At 37.2% G+C, this 27769-nt stretch overlaps 3 protein-coding genes across 8 annotated transcripts; all 3 read left to right on the top strand.

The window, feature by feature from the left end:
• The first annotated feature begins 198 nt into the window (after nucleotides 1-198).
• Nucleotides 199-8858, top strand: LOC110726923 (fatty-acid-binding protein 2-like). Of its 3 annotated transcripts, none has more exons than XM_021906459.1 (11): nucleotides 199-720; nucleotides 1009-1572; nucleotides 1678-1903; nucleotides 3289-3364; nucleotides 3494-3596; nucleotides 4425-4493; nucleotides 7486-7522; nucleotides 7622-7696; nucleotides 7773-7824; nucleotides 7897-7941; nucleotides 8289-8858. In XM_021906459.1, exons 2-11 carry the CDS (start codon nucleotides 1100-1102, stop codon nucleotides 8384-8386), a joined length of 1254 nt encoding a protein of 417 aa, XP_021762151.1. In that variant the 5' UTR covers nucleotides 199-720; nucleotides 1009-1099; the 3' UTR covers nucleotides 8387-8858. The 3 variants fall into 3 exon arrangements, with proteins under 3 accessions (XP_021762151.1, XP_021762153.1, XP_021762152.1); XM_021906461.1 differs by lacking the exon at nucleotides 199-720 and adding an exon at nucleotides 725-756; XM_021906460.1 differs by lacking the exon at nucleotides 199-720 and adding an exon at nucleotides 754-872.
• A 613-nt stretch (nucleotides 8859-9471) lies between these two features.
• Nucleotides 9472-12192, top strand: LOC110726922 (craniofacial development protein 1-like). 3 transcript variants are annotated; one of them, XM_021906456.1, is made up of 6 exons: nucleotides 9472-9653; nucleotides 10368-10401; nucleotides 10603-10690; nucleotides 10770-10900; nucleotides 10983-11183; nucleotides 11555-12192. In XM_021906456.1, the coding sequence occupies exons 3-6, from the start codon at nucleotides 10603-10605 to the stop codon at nucleotides 11924-11926; spliced, it is 792 nt and encodes a 263-aa protein (XP_021762148.1). In that variant the 5' UTR covers nucleotides 9472-9653; nucleotides 10368-10401; the 3' UTR covers nucleotides 11927-12192. The 3 variants fall into 3 exon arrangements, with proteins under 3 accessions (XP_021762148.1, XP_021762149.1, XP_021762150.1); XM_021906457.1 differs by having other exon boundaries at nucleotides 9473-9653; nucleotides 10612-10690; XM_021906458.1 differs by lacking the exon at nucleotides 10368-10401 and having other exon boundaries at nucleotides 9473-9653; nucleotides 10612-10690.
• A 1966-nt stretch (nucleotides 12193-14158) lies between these two features.
• LOC110726921 (probable galacturonosyltransferase 7) lies at nucleotides 14159-23123 on the top strand. 2 transcript variants are annotated; one of them, XM_021906454.1, is made up of 10 exons: nucleotides 14159-14638; nucleotides 14725-14759; nucleotides 14853-14930; nucleotides 15833-15892; nucleotides 19832-19934; nucleotides 20014-20060; nucleotides 20193-20491; nucleotides 20666-21023; nucleotides 21115-21636; nucleotides 22236-23123. In XM_021906454.1, exons 1-10 carry the CDS (start codon nucleotides 14464-14466, stop codon nucleotides 22512-22514), a joined length of 1956 nt encoding a protein of 651 aa, XP_021762146.1. In that variant the 5' UTR covers nucleotides 14159-14463; the 3' UTR covers nucleotides 22515-23123. The 2 variants fall into 2 exon arrangements, with proteins under 2 accessions (XP_021762146.1, XP_021762147.1); XM_021906455.1 differs by having other exon boundaries at nucleotides 14160-14638; nucleotides 20196-20491.
• Nucleotides 23124-27769: the final 4646 nt, after the last annotated feature.

Raw genomic sequence — 27769 nt, 5'->3', positions numbered from 1 at the left:
GTAAATTAGTTAGATTGGGCGTTTAACAAGCTCCACTTTAAGTTAAAATAATTTGAATTGGTAAAACAAGTTAATATATGAGAAATATAAATTAGTCAAAATAAATATTGATATAATAATTTGATCTCAAGCTAATCTCGAGTTAGATTAAAACAAGTCATATAATTAGGTCATAGTAGTATAAAAAATTATTTGCATATAAAACAAATTATATAAAAAACTAAAAAAGCAAGTAAGGTGAAATCGGGTCACGAGGCGAAATAAGTTAGGTCATGGTTGGTTATATCTTAGGTTGAATTCATGTTTATTGCATGTCATAGTGTCTTAGACTTAGATGTGATCGGGTATGGGTTGACATTAAATTATATTTATTGTAAGTTAAATTGTATATGGTTGAGTCTAATATGATAGGGTTGATGGTAAGTTGGGTCGATTCGAGTAATTGGTTAACACCGGAGCAATATTGATTGATCAAGTAAGGAGGTTGTGGGGTTGGCCGGGGTCAAAAACAAGCTTATGTTATTTGTGGGCATTGCAAAAAGCGCCAAATCGGGAAAAGAAAACAAAAAGTTCCGTGGAGAAAGGGACGAATAACAAAAGAAAGTTGTTGAATTGATATTGTATTTGGTCTTATTGCCTGGCCTCTGGGAGAAGCGACAGCGATTGATATTTCTCGTAGGCATATTCTCATTTCGCATTTCCTTCCTCCATTTTCTCAAGGTTTCTTTCTTCTATTTTCACTCTTTGTTTTTCAAGGTTTTCTTTTCATTTTCCTCTTTATCTCATTAACCATTGCTTTACTTGCGGTACTTAGTTTACGATTATTCTCTTGTTTGGTTTATACTATTCCTTACAAAAAATGCATTTTCTGGGTATCTTCTATTTTCCCATTTTCAACATTATATTATGACTACTTCTTATATGGTTTCATACTTTCAGTTCATCTGTCTTAATCAATCTTGTTTCATTGATGTATTTTCTGATATTTATAATGCATTTGATTCCCAGGTTTGAGATTGAACACAAATCAATTAATATGTTGCCATTGCTTGGAATTTAATCTAAACACCCTTTTCATAAACCATTAATTTGATTGGTAATGATGATGGATCTTGATGGAGGTGGTGACCCTTATAATATGCTATTGAATGATCCCCTTCTTTCAATTGTTGACAACTCTCTTCATCACTCTAAATACCTTTTGGCTCCTGCTTCTGTTGCACTCAGAGAAGCCTTCACCTGCTTCTCTAAGTTTGCCGGTGCTTTCGTCCTTTTCTTTTCCGGCTCTTCACAAATTCAAACCAAATTTTCTGATACTAATCTTCCCAAACCTTCAAATTCAACTTCGTCTTTTGGACAACCCAAACACATTGCCCCCTCTACTAAGCCTTATCGTCGTCTGCCGGGTACTTCATCCTGCTTCAGATTCCCACATGAATCTTTTGCCGCGCTATTTGGTCATAAGATTTCAGCTTTTTCTCTCAGACATTTGCTTAGAGCAGCAGCTGATGATGTTAAACCATTTCCTGTGCTCTCGCTAGCTGCTGCCCTCATACCCCCACTTGATCACTTGTAAGTGATTCGTTCATTATCTGCCTGTATATATCAAATTATTGCATTTGCTTGATGTTAAGTTTTCCACTTCTTTTTCACTTGTTACTTGCGTCCTATTTTCAGTACTCCTAGCATGTTAGCTATACCACCTGAGGATGCTGATGCACAAATGTTGGGATCCATGGACAAAAACCCCTGCAATGTTCAGCATCATCGAGATTGTGTTGGTCATGCGTTTCCTGAATTTAAGTGGTTGAGAGATACAATTGAACCCAAAACTGGCATTCAGTTTCCTGGTGTTTTAAATAGCATAATAGCCAAGGATACTCAGTCCAATTTGTCATCAGAGGTACTTCTACTTTTAGTCTCAGGATTCTTAGTCTCTACTTTGAAATAGACTGTGGATTTAACATGAATTTCTATTTTTTACCATTGTATGGGAAAACTACTTGCTGTGAACACAAGGTTTTTTCTTTTTATCTATTTATTTGTATGCGAAAGCTGATGTCTTTCCCTTGAGTGCTTTGGAGTCATTTGTGCTCCCTTTTAGCTCCTACACTAGATTAATTTAGGAAATAAATCACATTATTTCCAGTATATTTTAGGCCCCAGGAATTTCTGATGCATCCTTTTCACCCCTTAAGGCCTATCTAGTGTATCCTTTATAAACCTGTGCTTTAGAATCCTTCGTGTGTGTGTGTTATTTATTGTCTTTTTTGCTGAGGTGAGATATGGAGTAAAACAAGGGTTTAACAATTTTTATCAGTATTTTGAAGAAGGATTTTGTCTCTTATGATATCACGGTTTGGTAATCTTGGACTTGTGCAAGATGCGAATGGGGTTGGCTGAGTTGATCACGACTTTGTGAAAGGGGAGTTGCGTATTTTGATAGGATTGTTGGGGGTGTGAACAGACAGAATGTTGTGATAGTAATGGAGATGAGAATATGACAATGTACTAGGAGATGATGTTTTATCAGTGTATGAGGCATCTGAGGTGACGGCACATTGTGGTGATGCTGAGGACGAGAGGATTATAGGTGAAAAATTACTTGTAGTGTACTGAGAAGTGAGAACTCATTGTATTGGGAGTTTACGGCTTATGGAAGATTTTTTTGTCTCTGACACAATTTTTTTTTTATTTTTAATCCCAGTAAGTTCATGTATCTATAGGCCAGGTCATTGTTGTGTGATTATGACACATTGCTTTGATTGTTTATTCTTTAAGAGCAAAAGAAGAATCTCGGTGTTTGGCATTGAACTTATTTAGTTATTTTTTCAAATATACCTGTACCTATGAGCCACACTATTCAAATCGTGTGTCTTGCCCAAACAGACAATGGAATGAGGCTGTTACACTTGCTATCCTGTGCAAATTATGTGTCTTCCACAAGCAAACCATGTTTGATTCTCCCTTTGACATGATCATGTCAAGTTATGCAAGAAGTATGTCTTTCTTTGTCTCCACTTTTATGTGCAATAACTATGATGATTCAGTAGGGGCTGTAGATATTGGCAGGGTCTGGGGAGGTTCAAGTGTTAGCAACTGTATACAGGATCATCTAGAAGAGGGTCTGCTTTGCCGATCTCATATTTGTTTCTTTTCTTCTGCTCTTTTGCCTAGTTGGCTCATTCTATGATTGTATCCAGAAATAAGGCTTGATGTAGGAACCATATGACAGCTTTGTGAATACTTTGGAGCCCTAGGAACTCACTATCCTGCTATGCCTGATAGGTGCTTGTTGGAACGGGATCTAGGATCATGACTCTCATCAGAATTAAATCGCTGAAGGTCTATGCTTTTGGTTTTTGTAAGTACTCTCACATCTAATGCTGCTTTGTTTATACTTTATAGTACTGTTGTTTTATTTATTTATTTTTTTAAAAATGATTGTCTGCTATGATCAAGCTCCATAATTTCCTTCTCTCTTTCTTTTTAGATGTCCATCCTTCTTCTCTCTGTCAGAAATTGGGCTCGAAATATGGTTCTGTTCCTGAAGTAGAACTCAAAGAACGCAATGATTTCTATGCAGACCTTCTTAGGTATAAGTATTGTTTTGCTAATGCATATTGTGCATGCAAGCTTTTGCTCTTATTTTATAATCCTGAGTTGTTTGCTTATTTTTTTAAAAATCGGAAGTACTGCCTCTATGTCGAGGTTTGTGTGCTGAGATGTTGGTGTACTTCTTATCCTTATTTGTGTAATCAATACTTCACCCTTTTTTTGTCCTACACTTTTGTGCATGAGGCTAAAGTCATAATAGCACTGTATAACCTTGTATTACTTTTTTAAAAAATTTGTATTTGGAATGAATGAGCTTTAGTAGGCAATTTTTCAATTATGGAATGCAACGGGTTAATGCTTTTCCTGTAAAAAAACCCCAGTTGTAGGTGGGAACTTCATAAGGCATTATATTGAACGGTGTGAATTATGTCCAGGAAGTATAATGTTAAATCTTCATATTATTATCATTACCATTTTTCTTTTTATGAGAAAACATTTTCTTGATCAGGCTCTAGCAGCTCTACTGATTTAAGTTTTCCAATCTAGTAGTAAGAGGGGCTTTATGAGCACTGTGATTGTATATGACTAATAAGATGAAGCAAAGGCATAATACATGTATTTAATGTACTCCAGTAATTTAGAGCAGTTACTATAGAGTATATATGGAAGCAAAGGCTCCATTACAGTTGGGGAACACACTCTTTTCTCACCATATTATCTGTTCTGTTGATTGGCTTGTACATTATTTACTCACTGCCATTCTTAGTTGATGATCATAACTTTATTGTTATTAAAATTTGTCCCTTTCTCTTTAATGGCACTCAAATAATCAATATATGCTAACATAAGTTGTGTGAATGATGCAGGGAAGATATTGGAATGACTGTTCGATTTGTGGTTAACTACAGTGGCATGAAAGTTAATACAGTCAAAGAGTAAGATTATTTAATGTCTTAGATTCTAGAATTTATCTTCTCATATTATTTATGTATAAAATTCAAATGTGTTTGAGGTTTGGTCTGTTTTTTTGTTTTTGATGTTGAATTGGGGTTTGGCATCATTGATGCACCAGGGATGTTGAGGCTTTGTTGGGTATGTAGAGATTTGTTTCACGTTGTTGTCTTTTGGGGACCATAAGTAATATATGTTTCATCATAACATTATCACTTACTAGCGGTCATGTAGATAGTTCTTTGTAAGGTAGCCATAAATGTCTGCATTTAGATTTTATCGCAGGTGTCATGACAGGATATGCTATCGTTGCTAAGGAGCCAGACTACATCATGATATGAATGTGGCCTATTAAACTTTCTGGGTCTTAATAACTGGGTCAATTTAGTGCTAAGTTGATTTGTCTTAAATGTATTTATCTAGTGACTTACTACTTAAGAATACATAGCCTGAAACATGTATTCAAAAAGTCAAAAGAGCTTGATCATGCTTGGTGAGTTGAGTATTGGTTGACAGGTGTTACCTATATGAGCTATTTGAAGTTAACACTGGATCCTAGCTAGATGATCAACACTCTAGCCAATTGAGTTGGTCTTGAATAGCTCATGAGCAAACTCTCATGGGTTTAGTTGTGGCAGCTGGGAGCTTCTTATGATTGTTCAGGTCAGGGCTTGTTATTTGCAGTTATGTAATTTGTAAATGAATTAAACAAACTATAATGGGTTGATCTATCATGTGACGGTTGTTCAATACATCATCGTGAATTGAGCCACGTTAATGGGTCTCTCACAGTGCAAACTCTCCCAGTATTATTGGGCCCGGGCCCCGGGTGGATGGGAGACAGTGGGTAATTGGGTATCTCTTTTGTTTTTCCCCTTATTTGTTATATGTACACTGAAACTCAGTTTTCTTTCCAAACATGTTTTGAGTTTCTATTCATAAGAGTATTGGTTTTGGTAAAGGGTCATAGGTGTTAGACCTGTTAGTAGGATGTCATATTGCTTGAGGATTTCATGCAGCTTTCATTATTTAGTGTATTTGGTTGGCGTAGAATAAATGAAGTTCTGAAGAGAAAGCTAGAGTTATGTTTAAAAGTTGTGAACTTCTTATCGTATAGGTTGTTGCTATGGACTGAGTCACTGAGCTAGTATGATTGTGAACAACTTGAACTTGGGAATAAATGCTGTGGTGGAATAATGTTGAAAAGCTCGTTGGACAAGTCAGCAAAACCTAAGATTGAGGTGCTCATATATATTAATGTTCATGAGTCACTTTTTAGTGTATTACACTTACTAATCATGACCTTTGACATTCTTTGATTTGCACTATTTATAAAGCCCAAGTGTCTATAAGAAATGAAGTGATAGATGAGGCCTCCTTTACTTAGTGATTGAAGCTGTCCATGGGTTACTCTAGTACATCAGTTGGAGGATAGGGTATGTTTTATAGAAGCAATCAGTGGCCTTTTGGCATTTACCTCCTTTTCATGCAGACAATATAGTTTAATTTGGATGTCTAACCCTGGGATGAGGGTTGGGACCATGAAAGTATGTGTCTTTTGCCTGGTTCACGTTAATCATGGGCTTTGCATTCCGAGGATAGGTCAGACTGGCACTAAGAATGGGGCCTAAATTACCTAGCAAAAAGAGAATTTGTTGGAAGCTAGGGTCTTTCACTTTACCATATTTTAGTTTGAACAGGTCTTTTTTGTGACTTTTTACTGCTCAAGAAATGAGTTTGAACTTGAATTGGTCAATTGGATGGTGCTGCACTCAGCTTACCTGCTGAAGAATTGAGATTTGGATAATATTTTTGATTTCTTCCATCTTATCCCCTTTGTTATGTTACATCTTTTAAAAAGAAGAGCAAAAACAAAAAAGGAAACACGATAGTATGACTAACAAAAGTATTGAAGTTAAGATTTCCTTCCTGCAATCACTGTCTTGTTACTGAGGAGACATGGAATTATATGTGTTTTGGATTGGCTGAGGTAATATGGTTTAATTGGGATACACTGGATTGCCCCTTTTACTCTTAGGGCCTCCCTGGTCAGCAACAAATAAGATTTTTTTGGCAATAATGAACTTTGTTAGGGAAAAGGGCATAAGATTTTGTGGCAGGTTCCTTTTTTTTTTTTTTTTTATATAATTTTTTTTTTTTTTTTTTTTTTTGGTGGATAGGTATGATTAATTTTTTCGTGTTCAGGATTCTTCTTTGGTTATCATATGAAACAGAGTGATTTATATGGCTCTCTTTGGACTCATCTTCATGGATTGTTACATATTGTTTATTCTTGACGCATTGAGTCATTATTTTTCCCTTAATTTATGATGGAAAATCTTCCATTTACTTTACTTCATTTTTCATTTGTTGATTGAAATATATATTTTTATTAACAAAGTCTGACTGATAGAAAAGGTTGCATACATCTAGATATCCTTAAACCTTGCATTAGCAGAATAGATAATGGGTGGGGGGTTAATTTGCACATCTAGTTGCTATACATTCTTCTTCCCATTTAACCTCTATCTGCAATGAAAAACAAACTTACTCAAGATATGCTTTTTAAAGATCATAATGCCTGGCCATTGTCCCAGACTTTTATTTGTCATCATTGTCTACTTACCAGATGGGAAAATGACCTTTTCTCTATCCCCTGAGTGGCCCATTTATCTCATTGGTAGCTTGTTGCTTCTTCAATCCGCCCATGGTCAAATTTGCCTGACCTAAAATCAGGCTATGCTTGGCTGCTCAAGTCCATCACTTTATTTCTTTATCTTGAAGCAATCATCTTAACCTGTCTTGCCAACAACCCACACCTAAGACAGGAAAAATGTTAAAATTGCCTGCTAGCGCATTCTGTTTGACACTTTAATCCAACTTGCTTAGTCTGTGACATGCTTACCGATGAGTTGAATTAGCTGTTTGTTTAATCTTACCTGGTCTCATTTTACTTCTATACCCTCCGCCTTGCAGTGCTATTGAGAAATCTCTTCGGGCTCGTTTAGCTAAGGTAATGAATTCATCATTCCTTATGCGTATTCCTTTATACTACCCTTTATTCTTAACTGCCTGTATTGATTTTTGCTTTTCTTCTGTCCATGCTTAACAGACAAATCCGGAGACTGATTTCAAATGCATCTCAACATTTGGTTCTTGTTTCACAAAAGATATTCCATTGCCAGCAGTAAGTAGCCATAAAGGATTGAGATTTTTTTATGTTTAGATTTCTTCACGTCTTATTTTTCCAGTTTATACCTCAGGGTACTATAATTGACTTCAGAAGAACTGCTGACGGGCATCTGATTACCGAAAGTGAGTAATTGTGTTGGATCCAGCTATGTTGAAAAATATTTTATGACTAATACTGGCGATATTGTTATGCAGTTGGAGGCAACCAAATTGGTGCAGTGCAAAGTAGGGAGTTGTGTAGTAAGTGGTTTCTTCTGTATCCCTTGCCTTTCCTTTTTGTTAAGTGCAAATCAAATTATATACATATTACATGTGAGTTCAAGTGTTTGGGGGGGGGGGGGGTGGTTGCTACCTCCGTCAATCATGCAAGTCCTTCTGTGAAGATTCCACCCAGCTCACATTTGTTTAAAAGAATGGGGGTTTGGGTCAGACCATGAAAGATGATTACCAGTACTTGGTGCTTGCTTTGACTGAACTAGAACTGGTGCAATATTCCATCTATTATGCATCATTCCTCGTTTTGTTCCCCCAAATCAGAAAGTGTGGCAATCATGTTTGAGGTTCTTACGTGGAAATTTTCTGTGCAGGAGCATTTTTTGACATGTACATTGGAGAAGTTCCTGTCTCAGAGCAAACAAAAGAAGAGATTGGAAGAAATGTTGCTACTATTATGAGAAGGTGCTAAGCTGATTACTCTTCTGGATTATTAGGAGCCTAAGCCAAGGGTTTCCTGTGCTGCTTGACCCTGCCTATTACAAAGGATCCTTAAGTGGCTTGTCTTCATATTGATATTATGTTATCAGTCTACCAGAGTTAATCCTCCAGTTCATGAGGCTTCTGGCTTCCATGTTTGGCGTGTGGTCAATTAGTCAGCTATGCCAAGTGCCAAACATGTGCTGTATAGTGTTCAGTTATATACGTAGAGGGGAAACATGATGAAGCTAATGATGTATACAGTAGTAGGAAAACTTTTTAAATCTAGTTTTAAGATCACAAATTGCATATCTGCTCTTAAGTTATTTGATAGGGAGAAGATTGTTTGTGTTTTGTTTCCTCTTCCGGAGTTGCCTGAGCTGCTGGAAGTTATTGGACAGCGACTGTTATTTTTCTTCCAAAAGTACAATGAAATGAAGATATATGTCTGGCTATACAATATACTTGTTAATTGTCGCATGTTAGCTTCTGTTATTGAAGAGACTTGAAGGGGAAATGAGCTCCATGTCTCCACCTTCCCCCCCTTCCCCTTTCCCTCTCTTTTCCTGTCTTAAACTCCAAACAAATTGTTAATTTCATGCTTATTGCTTAATAATGCATGACAAACATTGGCAGCACGTACACTTTATAACTGAACTTCTAGGTGTTAATACTGATTGCACATTACAAATCCAAGTATGGTTAGTAGTAATGTCAAAATTATATATTGATCAATAGGCATAATAGCCCACTAACATAAATAAACACGATTTCAAATGATGCAATGTAAAAAGAATGAAAGTTTCAAATTCAAATAATTCAAAGCATGTCTAGTCACTTGAATTTTTTTTCAATGAGAAAGACAGAATTCTAGCCAAACATCAACCCCTTACAGTTTTTTTAATCCGGTATTTACGAAATAGGTATTAGATAAACACGGAGTAATTATTTTATTTATCTTTTTTTACGGTAATTAGCTGATATTCTTTTTTGTTAGTTGATATTCATAAGTACTACAGTAAGTAATTAAAATTTTCATGATAAGAAGTTATTAAAATTTAAAACAGAGTATACAATTGCCTTACAAAAAAACGGAGTATTACTTGACGAGTTGACGTTAGAAACGGAGTATTGACAAAAAAAAAAAAAAAAAAAAAAACAAAAATTATATATTGGAGCTTTTGAAGTGCTTCCCTGTCTATCTCTCCACCATTGAAGGGCTTGTGAGGTTTCTCTCTTCCATTGAAGCAGCTATTCAGGTATTACAATTTTCTTAATCATCGTATACCAGTTTCGCAATCTAGTGTAATCGTTATGTTTTTCTCAATTTAGGGTTCTTTTATGTTGGATTGATTATAGAACTATGTACTGTATTAATTAAAATTTAATTACTACTCGAAGAATTTAGTTTGATAAATGAGTCAAATTTTATTGCAAAATCCTTGAATGTTAGGACGGAACGGGCCTGGGATCAAAATAAAATCTGAATTTGTCATGATAGTTGAGATTTTGAGAGGAAAAAAGGGAACTTTGTTGATCTGGGTATGGCCTTTTCAGATTCTGCTACTAGTAATCAACAGCTTCTTCATCTTTCTTACAAAGAATGTCTTTGAGTTTTGCATCAATGTTGCTGCTTTTTCTCCATTTCTACTTTTTTTATTTTTTTTATTTTTTTTATTTATTTTTTATTTTTTATTAATCTGCGTTTTTCTTCGGGTCTTGAGGGAAGGTGGTAATGGTGGGGTGTAACGATTTCTTAAATTATTTTGATGATGTCTCACTGTGTTGGTCTAGTGCCCACTAGCAAGATTTGGTGTTGTCAAGAGACACATACTGCATTCCTCAGCCTTTTCTTGATTTCGATATTTACTTTAACCATGTGTACTATTCATGGATTTTGATTTTTCTTTTTCTGTTGTGATGCATAATGACTGAGCTTTCTTTATTTGTTGTAATTGTTGTATTTTGGGTAGGGCTACGCAAGGAGCTAAGGATTTGGGTTACATTGTGAGTTTCTATTTTTTCATGTATTTTGGAAATAATGTGGCTTTGTTCTTAGTCACAGATACCAAAGATGATTAAGATTTGGTTGATTCTTGAAATTTATTGTATTGGGCTAGCAAACCATTGTTGTGTGCAAATTTGTTGCTTGCATTGGGTCATCATTTGAACAACTATGCCGCTGTTCAGATTGATGATGTCCTTTAGATGATGCAGGAAATGGAAGCAATTCCCGTTGAATCAAAAAACGAAACGGCTTCAGTTTCTGCTCCACAAGCTGAGCCAGTAGATCATGGTAAGACTATATGCCTGCATTCCTTAGGTTGGTTTTTTTATTTACTAGAGATCTTGATAAACCTGTATCATTTTGCTAGAAATCAAAGCTCGAGTGGATGCTGTGTGGCAGAAGATGAATAAAGGAGTATCTGCGAATACACTAAACTCCATTGTAAACAAACGTACTCCAAATGGAAATAAAACTCCACAGACAGATAAAGCTTCCAATGTATGGTGTTTTTGGTAGTGCTGATCTTAAATCTTCAGGGAATAAACTGATTAATACCTTATTATTTTGGTCTTCTTTGTAGAATTGGATGTCATTATTGGGTTTGGGACCAAAAAAACCAGAAGAGGCTAATAAGGCATCCTCAGAAAGGAAGCGCTCCGCTACTGCACAGAGTGCACACAATGGAACCAGTGATGAGGCCAAGAAGCTTGCTGCTACTGCTCTTGCTGCTGCCAGAGATGCTGCTGTTGCTGCCTCTGCATCAAACAGGGGAAAAGTTGAGGTAATTAGTAATTACATGATAACTGGTTACCTTTTCTTTTTCTCATGTTTGATTTAGTATTTTGTGTCATCATTTCTATTGTACTGTATTAGTTCTCCTAGGCCCTTTTCTTTTTTTTTTTTTTTTTTTTTTTTTTGGGGGGGGGGGGGGGATAGCAGGAAAGAGGGAATCTTTCTGGCTATTGTGTTTTCTTTTCATAAAATGCAGACTATTTGTGCTTTACGCTTGAAATTTTCAGCTTCTTAGAGCACTTTTTTTTTTCAGTTGGTCGTTGATGGGAAATTTACATTACAGTTAAATGTTTGGAGCATATTTTATTGGACAATAAGGGCTGTTGGATCTTGAGCTGTGAACTTTTTGTTCTATTTCAGGTCACTGAGTTTCTAGACTTTGCTGGTGAAGAGATTGAGGTGAAGAAGATGGTTGACCCCAGCTCAAAAGAAGCAGCTGAAAGGGCTAAGGTAGAAGCAGGGCCATCTTCTGCTGTGGATTCTGTACTGGAACAAATAAAGAAGAAACCAAAGCTTAGTCTTCTTGATAAGACCAAAAAGGACTGGGGAGAATTCAAAGGAGAAAATAAGGATTATGAGGAAGAGTTAGATGCCTACAAGAAAAGTTCAAATCAATATTTAGACAAGGTCTCCTTCCTAAATAGGGCAGATTACCGGGAATTTGAAAGGGAGAGAGATGTTCGACTTGCACAACAGGCAAAGAGGAAGCCAGATATGCGAGAGGGTCCCTAGTTGTTTATATACGTGCAATTCTATAAAATTTTATGCTATTGCGGTTTGTGGATGTCCTCGCTTACAATTGTGGGTGAAAGGTTCCTGATCATTAAGTAAGCTAGCTTTGTATCAATTTCTAATTTTAGGATAGTGTCAATGCAATGAGGCTGAAATTAAACGAGAATGAGCTTTGTGGGAGATGTATGTGATTTGTGATTCTTTGATTGAACAAATGTACCCCAAATTTTCATTCAGATGGAGTGAAGTTAGAAAAAGGTTGACTATGTGCTGTTGTTATTTAATTGTGCATATCTCTTAAAACTCAGTAATTAAAATGAAAATGCAATAGGAACTACCTGGATATGTACTTTGTTGTTTTATTGTACGACTATGACTAGTTAGGATCATCTCATGTGCCTCAGTGCCTGTAAAGGCTGTAATGAAAGAAGTCCCCTATTAATGAGGAAATCAGTAAGCAACACATGATAAACTTGCTCAGGAATGCTTTTTAATACTTTTTAAATATAGATTTATACGTCGATACTCCGTACTTTCAACGATTAATAATAAGGAGTCACTTAAGTTTATAAGTTAGTAACAAAGTTTGAATATTATGAGGTGGCCTATCATTCAAGATTTGAGGGAGTAGTTAATGAAAAAAGAAAATACTAGTCAGTATATTTGTTTTGATACAATAACCCAAAATATGGTTTGATCTGAAAACATACGGAGTAGATTGGTAATCTAAAGACCATCTTCAATGGCGAGACTTGAGGAAGTTTTTTTAGGAGAAAGAGAGAGAGTATTTTTTATAAAGTATACCAATAAGTTGGTGTCTAAACTTAGCAACTCCAAAAGAAAGTTGCTAAGTTTAGATACCTGATGGGCGTTAGAACGGTCGCACATTCCACACCCATTCAAACACATTTATAAGCAAACACCTCACAAACCAAGCACAATGATAAGTAAAAGTTCGGTCCACAAGGAACAGGGTATAATTGCTAAAGATCTTAACACTCAAGCTAATTCGAAGTCTTTTGTTGAAAGGGGTGTTCGTCAAGTAGACAGCAAACTATTGTTCTAAATCAAGTAATTAAAAGCTCTAGGGAATGACATCCACTCAACCATGACAATTAGACAAATTGGGAGTAAAAGAGACAAGAAATAGCAAGGACTATTTGTAAGACCAACCTCATGCAATTAGGAAAACAACTCACATTACTAAACTTAGATCCCTCATTAGTTTAGCGATAAGAGATACGTAATCAAATTGCAATAAGTAATGACATACTTAATCTACATTTCCAAGTCAAACTAAGCATAACATGCCATGAAGCTCCTAATTCAAGGGTAGCTAATCCTATCATGAAGAACTAACAAGCAATCTCATACAATCAATTTAATCACAAATCAAACATCAATATTTCTCCCAAATTTACTTAACTAACCATTAGGTTGAGCTTCACCCAACCCCTAGCAAAGAGGACTACTCATAACTCATTTCAAGTGACATGCAAACCAAGATTAGGGTTCTAACTAGTTCCATAATTGGGGGGAAGTGATTAACTAATGATAGAACTAACATCCAACAACAAATTATCAAGAACTAAAGAGATTTAAATGACATGCAATAACAAAATGAAATCAGAAATTAAATAGAGAAAAGTGAAAGAAGTTACTAATTGAAGCTTCAAATGTTGAATCTTGAGAATAATCTTTGAAACTTGCTATTACAATGATTAATTTGAGGATTTCTAACCTAAAATACCAAAGATGATTGTTCCAAACTAAGAGAAAGTTGCCAAGAACTATGCTACTGCTCTCTGTTTTAAAATGAATTAAAGGGGGTTAGAAAGAGGGGAAAAGATTACAAAACCGGGTTAAAATCACCACAATAAGTGGTCAAATAAACCACTTATCAATACTCAAATTTGAGTCTCATTTGACAAAAAGTATGGGCCCTTATCAATATAATAATATATTTTGTAATTTATTTAAGTTTTGATTTTTTTTTTTTTTTTGAAAAACATACAATTAGTATACTTTAGAGAGTCTCACCATTGAGAAATTAGATTTCACATGAGTTGCTAAATTGATAAATGGGTTGGGTATCAAAAAACAACTCATTTTGTATTTCAATAACCCGGAAACATTGTCCAATGTGTAAACACAAAAGTACTCAGTAGTAGTTTGGAAACCTTAGGAATAGGGAGAGTGAGTTAGTTAAGTCCATAAAAAGGAAAGGAAAGAAAGAAATTGGCAATTGGGTGTGGGTAGTGTGGTATATAGCGGAAGTAGAAGCGTGAGGGTGATCCCATATCATATTCCTGCAGTCGGTAGAGCATAAGAAGAAATCCGGGTTTATTATTAATAACTACTCGTACTGCTACTGTATTTAGTAAGTAAAATAAAAAAGAGTGGGTTTTATTTATTTATAGTAAATTAAATTAAATTGGAGCTCCAGATTACGCCACCCACACGAGTGATTGAAAGTGGCGAGTGCGGCGGCGGTGGCGGTGGGAATGGGTGTGTTCTGATATCAATCAGATATTCCGATGAAAGGCGGTGGCGCAAATGGAGCAGCGGTGTCGCATTCGACGAAGCGACGATGGAAAGGGTTCGTAATAGCAGTAATGGGCCTTGTCATTCTATCAATGCTCGTTCCTCTCGTGTTTCTCCTCGGTTTTCACAATGCTTTCCACTCTTCTTCTGCTTCTCTTTCTGGATCTGGTTCGTTTTCCAAACTTAGATCTGCCTCTGCCTTCAATCACTTCAGATCCTACCTTTGATTAATCTGCTCATCTTTCTCTTTGCAGAATTTCCGTCTCAACAACAGTCTTCTTCTTCTCAGGTAATAACAACGAACAAACAAACTACTTTTAATTTTATTAATTAAGGGCTCATACTAATACTAATACTAATGCTAATCAATTGTTGTTTGCAGCATGATGGTGTTGCTCTTGGAGCTTATCTATCCCACAACCCCAACCCCAACCCCAACCCCAACCACACCATGGATCAGGTATATAATATATATTCCATGTGTTTCACCAGTTGAACCGCAATTAACCGTCTTTACCTACATACACCATTAATAAAACCGCAAGTTTTGTTTTGTTTTTGTTTTTTTTTTTAATAAAGTTTACTTCTAGCTTGTTTGTACTCAGTACTCTCAACAACCTCTAGGCCCTAAGGAGTTTTGAACACTATAAAAACATCCATTCTTGTAGTTATGTTTGCACTTCGGAGTTCAGATTGTTTGACAAATGACAGGGTTTATGGCTCACTTGGAGGCTAGTTGTTTGATCAACCTAAGTAACTCTTTTGAGTTATCTGGTAATGAATTTATTGGAAGAGCTTCTTGGGTTCAATAAGTTGACTTTGGAACAAATCAGATGGCATATGCTCTCAAATTTTACACTTTATAATAACCAATAGCTAGTATCTACTAGTCAATTATACCATACATTTCTATTGAATCAAGTTTAGTACAGTTTAACTCTTACATGTAGTTTGGTTAATCATTCTATATCAAGGAGGGCCGCAGTTGTATCAGGCGTTATTTTTTAATATCCATTTAAGCTACAACATATTATCTCCAATTTTATTTTACCTCTAATTTAGATAGGTTGCTTGCTGAAGTTTGATAACCTTTACATTTTGCAATTATCAAGGAGAACCTCTTTTTAATTTCTTTTTTTCAAATTTTATAGTTCTAGTAAGAATGACATATATAGATCTTAGTCTATGGCTTGTTTTTTCTGGAATCTTCTGATTGAAGTTTACTGCCCTACTGCATGCCTTATAATTGTTTTTCCTGTAGCTCTATTGGCATACTTAATTTCTCATCATTTATAATATTATGCTCCTCAATACATATATGAACACCTGGTTTTATGTAGTATTTGGTGTTACTTTTTGCAGCATGAAGAGACAAGACATATCGAAGATCTTATAGAGAGATTGGCACCTACACTTCCAAAGGTTCATTACTTCATTACACAATGTTTTAATGGTTAAGACTCATCTTGCATTTTTAAATTGGAGATAGCACTAATACCTTTTGGTTTCCATTACAATGTGCAACATAGTGATTCTTTAAGTGAAATGCTTTGCAATGGCTAGGGTGCTTCATATTTTTATTGTCTTTACTTTTCATATGTTCAATGTGATCCTCTTGTCTTTTTCTTGTTTTGTTGTGGGGGGGAGGAGGGGGGGGGAAGAGGGGAGGTGTGATGTGATCACCATAGTTGCTACTTCTTTTATTTGAGTCACCTCGCTACCTGTGCAATCAATAAAAAAGGGACTTCTGCTACATGATTAATTAAGGTGCTTAAGAGGTCTACAAGTGAATCTTGAGATATTATGAGAATGGAACTCCTAGTTTCAATTTTTTTTTTTTTTTTGGGTTTTACTGCCAAGTTTTGGATCAGACTTTCTTACATTACATGCTCTTTAAACTGTTAATTATTGAAGACCTTTGAAGTGATTTGTTTTGGAGTCTTCATCCGGAGGTGAATTTGAAGCAGTAAATTATTAGCTTTTAAGAGGCGGGAGAAATACATGCTTGTGTTGTACACCTTTGAAGAATGAATCAATGGCTCATAGGCAATGGATGATAATTGGGCATAACCTATTCAAGTTAAGTAGATGCTGGCTTCCAATATGACTATGATAGGATAGGGTCGGAGGGAGAAATGGAGTGAGAGACTACAAAAGTGAGCCAACTCTAGAGAGAAGGAAAGAAATCAATTTGATCACCCCTAAGAAGCAATTGCACCTATCTGACTTAAGGTTAGGGCAGTGAGAGATAGCTGCAACTCTGCAAGCACAGAATCTCGCTATATAAATGGGAAGCCCATCCTCGTAGGATTGAAGAAGAGATACTATTAGATACCCATGGCAAATTTCCTTTAGCTCTTGAGAAAGACAATCTACGGACTGGATTATTAGGGTCAGTCATCTGCTATGTTTCTTTTGTCTATGTGCTGATTTTGAATTTCAAGCAAGTAGACTGCTTAAAGTTGGTGTGTATCATTTGATAAGTAAAGTTTGTAAGACTTGCCATGTGAAATTGATTGAAGAAATCAAATGTGTTTAGTTATTTTGAAGTCAAGTGAAAATGCCTCTAATGTTCTAAATATGTAGACGAAGTCCAGTACACTTCTATGCATTTGGACTGGTGTAATGTTTTAATCAATTATTTTGATATAAAATTATACTACTCTGATACTTATTGAACCTCAAAGAAAATCCTTTGACATTGCATTTATGAAAATTGTTTGGCAGTATGTATGGTCAATATTTTTTGTAAATTTATATTTGAGGGGTGTGGAGTGGAGGAGGGTATTCAGGGTAGGTAAATAAAGCTTTAGAAAAGCCTTTTTCGAGAGCTCTTCATGATGGTTTTTTGTAAGTTAACGATATTTCCTTGTGGACAAGCTATGTTTCTTTTTTTTTTTCTTTGGTTTGAAGCCCGGGGTAGGGAGTCTGGAGGGGGGGATACCAATTACTAAGCAGTGAGTTTTGGCTTAAAAGGCTACCTGAATTGTGCGTTTTAGCAATCATATGAGGGAATGTTAACATCTGTAGTTGGATCCTAAAGTTCTACTACCCAGCTCATGATTTTAGCTTGGATTTAATTGTGTAAGGGTGCAACCACTTTCCCAGGCAATGCAGTGGTTTGTGGCTGTTGTACGTAATGGGATAAGGGATGTGATGATAAATGGAATTAAGAGGATTGTAAAGGGCAGGAGATTAATATTGTCTGTATACTTCCTCTTGAGAATTGGGCAGTGTTTATCTGTATACTTCTGTCTCTTTTTCTTACCATTTGTGGGTAGTGTAATTCCTCTTCACTTTGAGGATTTTGAGTGCTCAATGCTGTTTTGGTCTTTTAATTTTCTTATAATTAATTAAACCTTTTCATGAATATTTCTTAATAATTTTTTACTCGGAAATAGAATACATGTGTTTACAAGAAGCAAAATTAATCTGATTTTAATAAATAGTGGATGTAGGTTGCAGATGTTATGAGAATGGAGGGTTTCTTAATCAGATAGATGTCAGGCCTTCACCTACTGCTTCTATTCTCACATACCTTTTCCTGTATCTAATCTTATCTGATAAGTGTGGATCAAGCATACTAATCTTTACTGCCAGCCCTCTTGATAAAAGCAAGGCTCTTCTTAAGTTGAATGTGTGTAGTTTGTTAGATTAGACAAACCAGTGCTGTTCTAAAATTATGGGGTGCCTTAGCAAATTATTTTATTGGCCCCTAATATTTGAAAGAAGCAACGGATTATATTTAATATATGCAATAAATTTAAAAAAAAAAATGAGGATGTGAAGTATGGGAAAATATAACCCTACTATTTCCTCCTTTTCTTTTTAGTTGCATAGTGCATCACTTTCCTAAAACGGAAGTGTTAAATTAGTTGCATCTCTCTCTATCTCTCTCCTATCACATGGGTCCATTTTTTTTTTATTCTCTGATTCTCTCTATCTCCCTCATCTCCAAATATCGCCTATGAATTCGCAATTTGCAAAGTGATGCAACTAAAAAAATCAGAGGAAGTATTTTTTTTATGGCCGAAAAAGTAATTTTTAACTTAATTTGAACGTCATAATTTATTTCTATTGAAATAAGAAAGAAGCTTTTGGTGGGATTCAAACTCTTACCTCGTTCGTGGAATGCAAATATGAGTACCAACTGCACTTGGTTGTTATTGATGTATGATAATCAAGCATAATTTGAAATATTTCGTATTAAAAATTGGCTCTTTCCTATTTTTGGGCCCTCGTTATTTCGGGGCATGTGCAATAGGGCTCTTTGCCAACCCTATTCAATGCTTTGAGACAAACGTACTACTTTCAAGTTTTAATATGCCTTTTTGGTCCGTGGTTCTCCCAATGGGGGTGGAGGGGTTAGGGAATTCAGTAACTTCGGTAGGTTTGATCCCAGAATATATGGTGATATTGAGGAGATATATGGTGGGATGTACAGCGACTTTTACAGGTGGCCTTTTTGGGTAGAGAAGTATTTGTCGGGATGTAGGGTGGTTTTTCTGGGGATTGGAGTAACTTGTCCATCGTAAATGTGTATCAGTGTATAGCCATTTCATAAGAGGAATTACGTTTGCTCAAAAGCTCTGGATGAAGCCAGAGGGTGGTAGGTAAATCTTAGGAATTTACTTTATCCAAATGATAATCTCAAGTTAAGTCTCGTTTTTAAGTCAAGTGGTTTACATGGTGCTGGGAATGCGCTGCTTAAGGATATGTCACTTTCTTACATTTTCAAAAATTGGCAAATTGCTGATCGTTGATTATTTTGGAGGATTCTTATCTACTTCATTTGTAATCTTTTATGAAGTATCAGCATCTTTCTTCAAGAATGTGCTCTGTGGACATTGTTTGTTTGGACTTGAACTCATTAAACTCTTTGCCTAGGGCGTCTTGTTTATCTTTTGTCAAGCTGAACTTTTCATTGCCTCTGCTGGGTCCTTGGTCTGAGTGATGCAAGTCTCTGGGCGAAATTCAAATGAAATTTGTCTGAGAATGCTAATGTAGCTTGTCTGAAATTACAAATTCCACTTGTTAGTTGAAGTACTACTATCCTGCATTCAATCAATCAACTTGATCTTGGTGCTTTTTTTAGTGGGCTGTGGGCTAATATCAATGAAGCTTGTCTAAGAGAATCTAACTGCAAATGCCACTTGTTGGTCAAAGTGAATCAGTCTTGTATGAATGGCTGACTTGAGTTAGGTGCTTTTAATTGCCAATATGTGAATTCTTGATCTGGATATGGGTTTCGGTGTGGATCTTTACGTGAAGCAATGTACCAGTCTAAGATATAAATTATCCTGTTGTGTCTGTGGTTAGTGTTTAATCTATGTCACTTACAATATACTTTTCGAGTATCAGGAGCGTGTTGGAAAACAAGATCATGAAATATCTGCCCAAGATGGATTAAATCGACCCATCACCAAAGCTCCTATGCATGTTTATCAACCTAAAGGAAGCCCTGGTATATAAATATTTTAATATGATGTCAAAGTCCTTAATTCTTTTGAAAAAAGATTATGTACCCTTTTGTTTATCTACAGGGCATCGTGTGGAGACTGATGTCCGTGAAGCCTCTCTAGAAAGAAAAGTATGCCAATATCTGTATATACTTTCCATAATTTGTATTAATTTAATTAGTTTTTGTTTTTCTTGTAGAATTTTTTTCAATGGTTAATAGTAGTCACCCAGCCGCCATCAATATTAATTAAAAAAATCTTAGCAGAGTGTCAACATCAGCAAACCCATTGAAGTGCGTCCGCTAGCAAAAGGTGATGAAAGTGAAATTCCATGTGAATTGAGGTTTGGGAGCTATTGCATTTGGCGTCGTGAGCATAAGGAAGATATGATGGACTCTATGGTGAAAAAGTTAAAGGATCGGCTATTTGTTGCTCGCGCATACTTCCCGAGCATTGCCAAGCTTCCTGTGCATGAGAACTTGTCAAGGGAGTTGAAGCAAAATATACAAGATTTTGAGCGTATATTTAGTGAAGCTTCTACGGATGCTGATCTTCCCCTACAGTGAGTATTTGACCATCTTAAATTACCTCTACTTCCCTTCACACAACCCCCTTTCCGCTGTTGCCTGCAATGATTGCTCAAAATATTTTTTCTTCTCTTTTGTATCCTTATGATAGCATCTTTATAAGATTAAATGTACGAAATACATTTAATTTTGGTGTATGTGTCAATCAGTGTTGAGGATAAGCTGCGAAAAATGGAAACTGCAATAGCTAGAGCCAAATCAGTTCCTGTGGATTGCAACAATGTGGACAAGAAATTTAGGCAACTTGTTGATCTAACTGAAGATGAAGCTAATTTCCACACGAAGCAAAGTGCCTTTCTTTATCAACTTGCTGTCCAGACAATGCCAAAATCTCTACATTGCCTGTCCATGAGATTAACTGTTGAGTATTTCCACACTTCCTCTGAGGTTCTGGAAGATTCAGTGACAGAGAACTATATAGATCCAAAATTGTATCATTATGTTATCTTCTCCAATAACATATTAGCATCTTCTATTGCAATTAATTCCACAGTTGTACATGCTAAAGTAATTTCTCTTCTCATATGTTTATTTTATTCATTTCAAATCGTACTATCTTTTTTATTTGTTTTGATGTTTACAACGGACTTCTTTTCAGGAGAGTAAGAAGCTGGTTTTTCATGTCCTGACAGACAGACAGAATTTTTATGCTATGAAGCTATGGTTTGTCAGAAATATGTTCAAGAAAGCCTCAATTCAAGTATTGAATATTGAAGAGTACAATATAATACCCGGTTCCTCGTTACCCGAGGAAACTCGTATTACCTTTCAATCTCACAAGTTTCCAAAGATGCATTATGAGACGCAATATGTTTCCCTATTTTCTCATGCACACTATTTCCTTCCGGAAATATTTAAAAATTTGGACAAAATTGTTGTTCTTGATGATGATGTTGTTGTTCAGCAAGACTTGTCAGCATTATGGAGAATCAACATGGGAGGGATGGTCAATGGTGCTGCTGAGAATTGTGCAGTAAGGTTGGGTCAGCTGGAGAATTATCTAGGTAGAACCAATTTCAACAGAAATTCTTGTGCCTGGATGTCTGGATTGAACGTGATTGACTTGGCTAGGTGGAGGGACCTTAATCTTACTGGAACATTCAGAAGAATGGTAGAAGAGGTGAGTTTATTTTCTTTTACCTGAACACTTTCTTTTGTTATGTTTGAGCATTGTTGGGATAGGGGTCTTCTGATCTGAAATTGACATTTGTATGTATTAGAGCATGAAAGAAGCATGTGTGCTGGTGTGCTTGCCCCTCTTCCTTTTTAGTGTGGGTCCGAAATGAAGGGGATGTGCTTGCCCCTCTTCCTTTTTTGTGTGGGTCCGAAATGAAGGGGATTTTAGGTTTTCATTTTGAGTCTCCCTGTTGTGAGACATTTTATCTAATCATCTTTCTTGTCTTATCATCCTTGTTTAACTGAAAAATTCTACTTTTTCTTTATGTATGTATGATTTCTCTACTTGCCATTCCATATTTCCATGGGGTAGGCAGTAGGCTCCTTTGTAGTGCACTGGAATCTGGATTGGGTTGAATTCTTTTTCCAGTTTTCCTCTCTATGCCTGGAAATATTTCCACGCTTCCATTGTTTTTGTTCAACCTTTTTGGCTTCCATGTTCCATAGTAGGAAAGCTTTATTAAAAGAGGTAGCGTCGTATCTGCAGCTATATACTTGTGTTTTTGAGCCAGTAATTACTTACTGATCCTTTCCAATTTACAGCTTACAATGAAAAGTAGACAGCATGAAGCTACTGCATCCAAGGCTAGCTTGCTTACATTTCAGGACCAGGTTTATGCGCTTGATGATACGTGGGTTTTGTCAGGTTTGGGTCATGATTATGGCCTCAATCTACAATTTATCAAAAAAAATTCAGTGTTGCATTATAATGGGAACATGAAACCTTGGCTTGAGCTAGGCATTCCTAAATACAGAAGTTTATGGTTTAAGTTTTTGAACCGAGAGGATCAATTTTTAAGTGATTGCAATGTCATTCCTTAAAGGTTACAGTATTCTTTTGCCTTAGTTGAGGATTTAGAAGAATCCTTTGCTGCTATGACTTCCAAGTTCCAACATGCAGCTGCGACTCTTGTGATGGGCTTGTTGGCATGCTATATTCTTTCATAGTTGAAAAGACATGAAATATCAATGATTCTTTCAAGCAACAGAAGAGCTCCTTGTTGATCAAAGAGAGAGAAAAGCTCTGTATCAACACAAATTGCCGGGATTAATGACTTGGGACATGCTTAGCTTATGATTTCAGGGATCCCGGGGACATCAAGGGAATAGGTATATATCTTCTTTTTAGGCAGGTTTCGAGTGATAGAAGGTAAATCACATCCAATCCAATGGATTGCTATCCTGAGCAGATGTGTCCTGTGTGTATGTCTTAGTGTTAATTTAAGTGATGGGTGGACTAAGATAACCCCTTTGTTCACTATCATTTTTATCTGTTTGGATTTTGAATGTTGCTCCCCTGATTCATTCTCCATTGTTTGACTTGTTATCAATTAATTTTTCAGTTGGCGTTCTTTTTAGAAGCAAGAGTTGGATTGTTGTTAATAGTTTTATAATATTATTATCTTCCTCCCAACTTAATTACTTATTCCATATTCACGGTTGATGTTTCAATTTTTTTATCATAATATCTTTCACTAATATGTTAGATAAAAATATCATCACATGCGATCTTTATTTGTTACTCCTTGTGTTTTCTTTTGCTCTTTCAATTATTATATGGATAAGCAAAAATCAATTGGTGGCCAAAGGAATCTGTTTTGACATTGATAAGCAAACCTTTTTTTTAAAATTAATCATTAATAGGGGAAAAAGGGGAGAAATTTATATTTGTAATTGACTCCCGCTGTTAATACGATGGCTTTGAATTTTTTATACTGGTAATTGATATTATGCATGCAGTCGGTTTATTTGGATTTCAAATACTACCTCCGTTTTTTATTATCTGCAACAACCGTACCGGTTGCGGAGGCCAAGGTAAAAGTTCCTAAGCATGATTATTGAAATACAAGGGCATGTACTTGAGCACTAATCCAATTAAAAAATAAAAAACAAAAATTTATCAAACCACTAAAACCCAGAATCACCACCACCACCGAATCCACCGTAAACCACCACCACCGAGCCCACCGTAAACCACCACCCAGCCACACCACCGCGACGAACCCAGTCACCACCACCACCACAAACCCAGACCAACGCCACCCCACGAACCCAACCCACGCCACCCCTGCAAAACAACCCGCGCCATCCAGCCACCACCACGAACCAGACCCACGCTACCCCACGACACCAAACCCACACAGCCACCACCACGAACCAAACCCACGCCACCCCACGAAACCAAACCCACAAACTAGACGAACCCACCCCAAAACCACCACCTCCAACCGGAAAAATCTAACACCATGAATCCCGCCCCTGAAAAAACCAACCCAAAGATACAAATGAAAAACCATTACCTTCTCTATCATCAATTAAAACTTTATTTGGTCAAATTTAACCATTAAAATTCTAGATCTAGAATTTTCATGGTTAAATTTGACCATAAAACCTTCAAATTTGAGCTTTAGTGACAAGACTGAAATAAAAGGAGAAGGAAGAGAGAGAAAGCGGAGACGACGATGACGACAAGCATGACACTTATAGGGCGACTTCCGGCGAAGGTGGTGGTTGAATTTGAGGGGAGATGAACAAAGAGAGGGGGAATTTATGGGTAGATGTAGATAGAGTGGAGATCGGTACGGTGGTAGTAGTGGTGGTGGTGGTGGACTGGTGGAAGGTGATGGTTGAAGGAGATGGTGAGAAATAAGTGAGAATGAAAATACAAGGGTTGATTGGGGTTTTGGGGTTATTAATCATAGTTAGATTGTAGGTTAGAATATAATCAGTTTTTTTAAGGGTAATATGATAATTTTACCATTACTAAACTTACTATAAAAGGAAAAAAAAAAACTTGTTGCAAATAATATGAAACACCCACTTTTAGTAATTGTTGCAAATAATAAAAAACGGAGGAAGTAATATTTTCCTAATTTAAACTAGGATTTTTTAACATAAACAGACAAACCTTTGGTCGGTTCTCCCATATTGGACAAACCTAAAAATCTGCCCATATTAGACAGAAGTTTGCATTTTTTCTCCCAAAATGGACCAAGCAGGTCACCATACCTGTTATACCAGGTAAAAGTCCACTTGTCATTAAATTATTGGTCAAGTTTTTATTTTTTTATTTTTTTTTAATTTTTAAATTTTCATAAATTTTACAAAAAAAAAAAAAAAAAACCAAAACCACCCCACTGCCAGCCAGCCCCCACAACAAAGAACAACCACAACATCACCACCAAACGCCAGCAACACCTCCAAGCATAGCACCACCACCGCCTCTCCATAACCACCATAACAGCCACCACGTGATCCCCACCTAACCTCCACCACGAACTCCCAACCCTACATACCCCCTCCCACCAGACCACTTGGCCACTACTTGACCCCATACACCGAACACCACCTGACCCACCATATAACCCCCCCTCCCCCCGACAAAATCACACGTTTGCGCTGTCCAACCCCAGCTGACCTCGCAACCCAACTCCGGCGACCCATATAAACTCCACCCCTTAACCGGAAACTCGATCATCCCCACCACTAGCTCGACACCACATCCCAAAAACCTCTTTCATTTAGCAACCACTTACACCGAAAACCCACACCACCTCTCAGGTCTTAACTCCACCATCTCGCCACTCCACTCCATCAATCACTTTAAAACAACCAAAACAGGTATTTGAACATTGAAATTCGAACACAAATGAGATTAATCTTCATTGAGGGGTGAATTGTGGTATAGGAGGGTGGTTTCGAGAAGGTGGTTTAGGGTTCGAGGGTGGCGTCGTCGGCGCCGGGGGTGGGTTGGGCGCTGGCAGCCGTCAGACGGAGGGAGGAGGAGTGGCTGACAATGGGGTCAGGGAAGGAGTGGTTGGCAGTGGATTAGGGGTTAGAGTTTTTTTTTTATAATTTTTTTTTTATTTTAGAGGTATGTTGACTTGAATAACCGGTTGCCTGTAAACTCAGTCCATTATGCGCAAAAAATGGCAAACTTCTGTCCAATATGGGCAGATTTATAGGTTTGTCCATTTTGGGAGAATCGGCCAAAGGTTAGTCTATTTACGTTAAAAAATCCTTTAAACTATCCTATTTCAATAGGAATACTCTTAATAAGATAAAAAATCTCTCGAGATTGTGTCTTGTTCCCCAAGGAATTCGGATTATATATATATATCATTAACGGCTTTCAAATTATTAGTTTATCTATCATACGCTGTTTTCATTAATGAAAAATAAAAATAAAAAACCTTCGTTAAAACGTAGCTCAAACAATGGTGAATCTAACATTTTTTATAAGTGTGTTCAAATAACATAAAGAGTTATATTAAAATTATATATATATATATATATATATATATATATATATATATATATATATGAAATTATATTGCACATCGTTGACACATATGAAATTATGTGTATTGATACAAGATAGATGTTAAATTACTCATACTTTTTATATTATCTTTCTCATATTAAATAATTCAATCTTAAATAAATCATCTGTTTGGGGTCCAAATAACTTGTATTTGGGCCCAGTCCACAAATGAAAATAAACAAAGCCCAATAGGCAAGGTCCAATCCTCTGGCCCATGTGCCAAGTCAAGCCAACAAAGCCCAGTCAAATGGCAGCCCATTTGACTCCTCAAGCCCACTCCATTCAATTGGAGCAAGGTATAAAAGCTCACACTTATGCAAATTCACATTCATTCACTCATATTTCCTCAAGCAACTAAACTCTCTTGCATAGCTTTTCTCTCACCATTTGACAATTGTACTGACTTTGGCATCGGAGGAGCCTTCCTCGGCACAACCCCCGAGGCCAGTTTACGTTTGTTTAGCTGTGCAGGAAATCCCCAGTTCGGTCATCACTCGAATTGGGCTTCGTCTCCACTCATCCAAAGGACCTGCCGAAGGTCCCATTGTTTTTACCGAAACAATTTGGCGCCGTCTGTGGGGACTCTTACAAAAATTCAGCCAAAAATCTCATACCAATCTTAGCCAACCCAAAACATGACTAAGAGTGGCAAAAGCTCCAAAAAAGCAAAAAAGATGGGTCTAATTACGGTGAGGACCGGTAGAACACCCTCACCGTCGCCTGAGCCATCGGCCTCTAACTCTCCAAGGGGAGAAAATCTGCACGAGGGATCTTCCTCTCGGCGAGTTCAACGAACTAGGAACTCGCCGAAAGAGAGCGACGCTCATAAAGATAGCTCTCCACAGAGCATGCATTCAACCCCTCCCACCGTTCCTTCAACTAAGGAGGTGGCGAGGGCAGTGGCTGTCTGCATGGAATTCATGAAAGCCCTGGGCGGACGCCTGCCATCCGTGCATACTACTCCTCCTTCACCCCCGCCGAAGCCGGAAAGCCGAAAAAGGAAACTGGACTCGGGTGGGGAAGGACGGATTCCACTCTCCAAGGGAGAGGTAAGCGGAGGAGCCGAAAGCCTGGCCAAGACAGGACGGGAACGACGAGGGGACTCTGGTCACTTTGAAAATTCCCAAGTCCGAAACTCAAAGGACAATCCAAGCAGCCACAACGCTTCTCGCCGAAGCGTTTACGAGCGCATAGGGGAAAGGGAGAAGGACGTTTATAGCCGTCTCACCTATCCCGAGGGCTCTCGCCCAAAACTGTCACGCGGAGGGACACCCCTCACTTCCACCTCTCTAAGAGGGAGAAGTGAGGTTCCTTCGGAAAGGCAGAGGGGAAAGGCCGTGATGGTTCCTACCAGTTCGCCTTTCCAGAGGTGGATACTAGAGGAACATGTGCCGACAGTTAAAATTTCGGCACACATCACTTACGATGGTACTTCGGATCCGAAGGATCACATAGCTTCTTACGAGGGGCATATGTACCTTAACCCCAGGTCCGAAGCTACCTGGTGCAAATACTTCCCTACAACCCTAAAAGGTGTTGCCCAGTCATGGATCACCAAAGGGATGAAGGAAGGCTCTATAACAGGCTGGAATGATCTGGCCAACAAGTTCAAGAGCAAGTTTTCCATGGCTAACCGCCGAGAGAAAACCACTGCAGAGCTTATGGGCCTGCAGCAAGCGGAAGACGAAAGTCTCCGAGATTACTTGACTCGCTTCAGCAACGAGTCCTCCAGAATCACAAGTCTGGACCAAAG

The sequence above is a fragment of the Chenopodium quinoa genome, unplaced genomic scaffold, assembly GCF_001683475.1.
Source record: "Chenopodium quinoa cultivar QQ74 unplaced genomic scaffold, ASM168347v1, whole genome shotgun sequence".
Taxonomy (NCBI): domain Eukaryota; kingdom Viridiplantae; phylum Streptophyta; class Magnoliopsida; order Caryophyllales; family Amaranthaceae; genus Chenopodium; species Chenopodium quinoa.
Note: the sequence above shows the minus strand (reverse complement) of the source record. Positions and strands in the feature narration are given on the sequence as shown.

What these genes read in the sequence shown, in the direction of transcription:
- LOC110726923 (XM_021906459.1), top strand. Translation starts at nt 1,100, where the DNA reads ATGATGATGGATCTTGATGGAGGTGGTGACCCTTATAATATGCTATTG. An exon ending in GGTCTATGCTTTTGGTTTTT is followed by an intron (nt 3,365 to 3,493) that starts GTAAGTACTCTC and finishes CTTTCTTTTTAG; the next exon opens with ATGTCCATCCTTCTTCTCTC. An exon ending in TTCTATGCAGACCTTCTTAG is followed by an intron (nt 3,597 to 4,424) that starts GTATAAGTATTG and finishes TGAATGATGCAG; the next exon opens with GGAAGATATTGGAATGACTG.
- LOC110726922 (XM_021906456.1), top strand. Translation starts at nt 10,603, where the DNA reads ATGATGCAGGAAATGGAAGCAATTCCCGTTGAATCAAAAAACGAAACG. An exon ending in AGACAGATAAAGCTTCCAAT is followed by an intron (nt 10,901 to 10,982) that starts GTATGGTGTTTT and finishes TCTTCTTTGTAG; the next exon opens with AATTGGATGTCATTATTGGG. An exon ending in CAAACAGGGGAAAAGTTGAG is followed by an intron (nt 11,184 to 11,554) that starts GTAATTAGTAAT and finishes GTTCTATTTCAG; the next exon opens with GTCACTGAGTTTCTAGACTT.
- LOC110726921 (XM_021906454.1), top strand. Translation starts at nt 14,464, where the DNA reads ATGAAAGGCGGTGGCGCAAATGGAGCAGCGGTGTCGCATTCGACGAAG. An exon ending in TGCTTCTCTTTCTGGATCTG is followed by an intron (nt 14,639 to 14,724) that starts GTTCGTTTTCCA and finishes TTCTCTTTGCAG; the next exon opens with AATTTCCGTCTCAACAACAG. An exon ending in CCACAGTTGTACATGCTAAA is followed by an intron (nt 21,024 to 21,114) that starts GTAATTTCTCTT and finishes ACTTCTTTTCAG; the next exon opens with GAGAGTAAGAAGCTGGTTTT.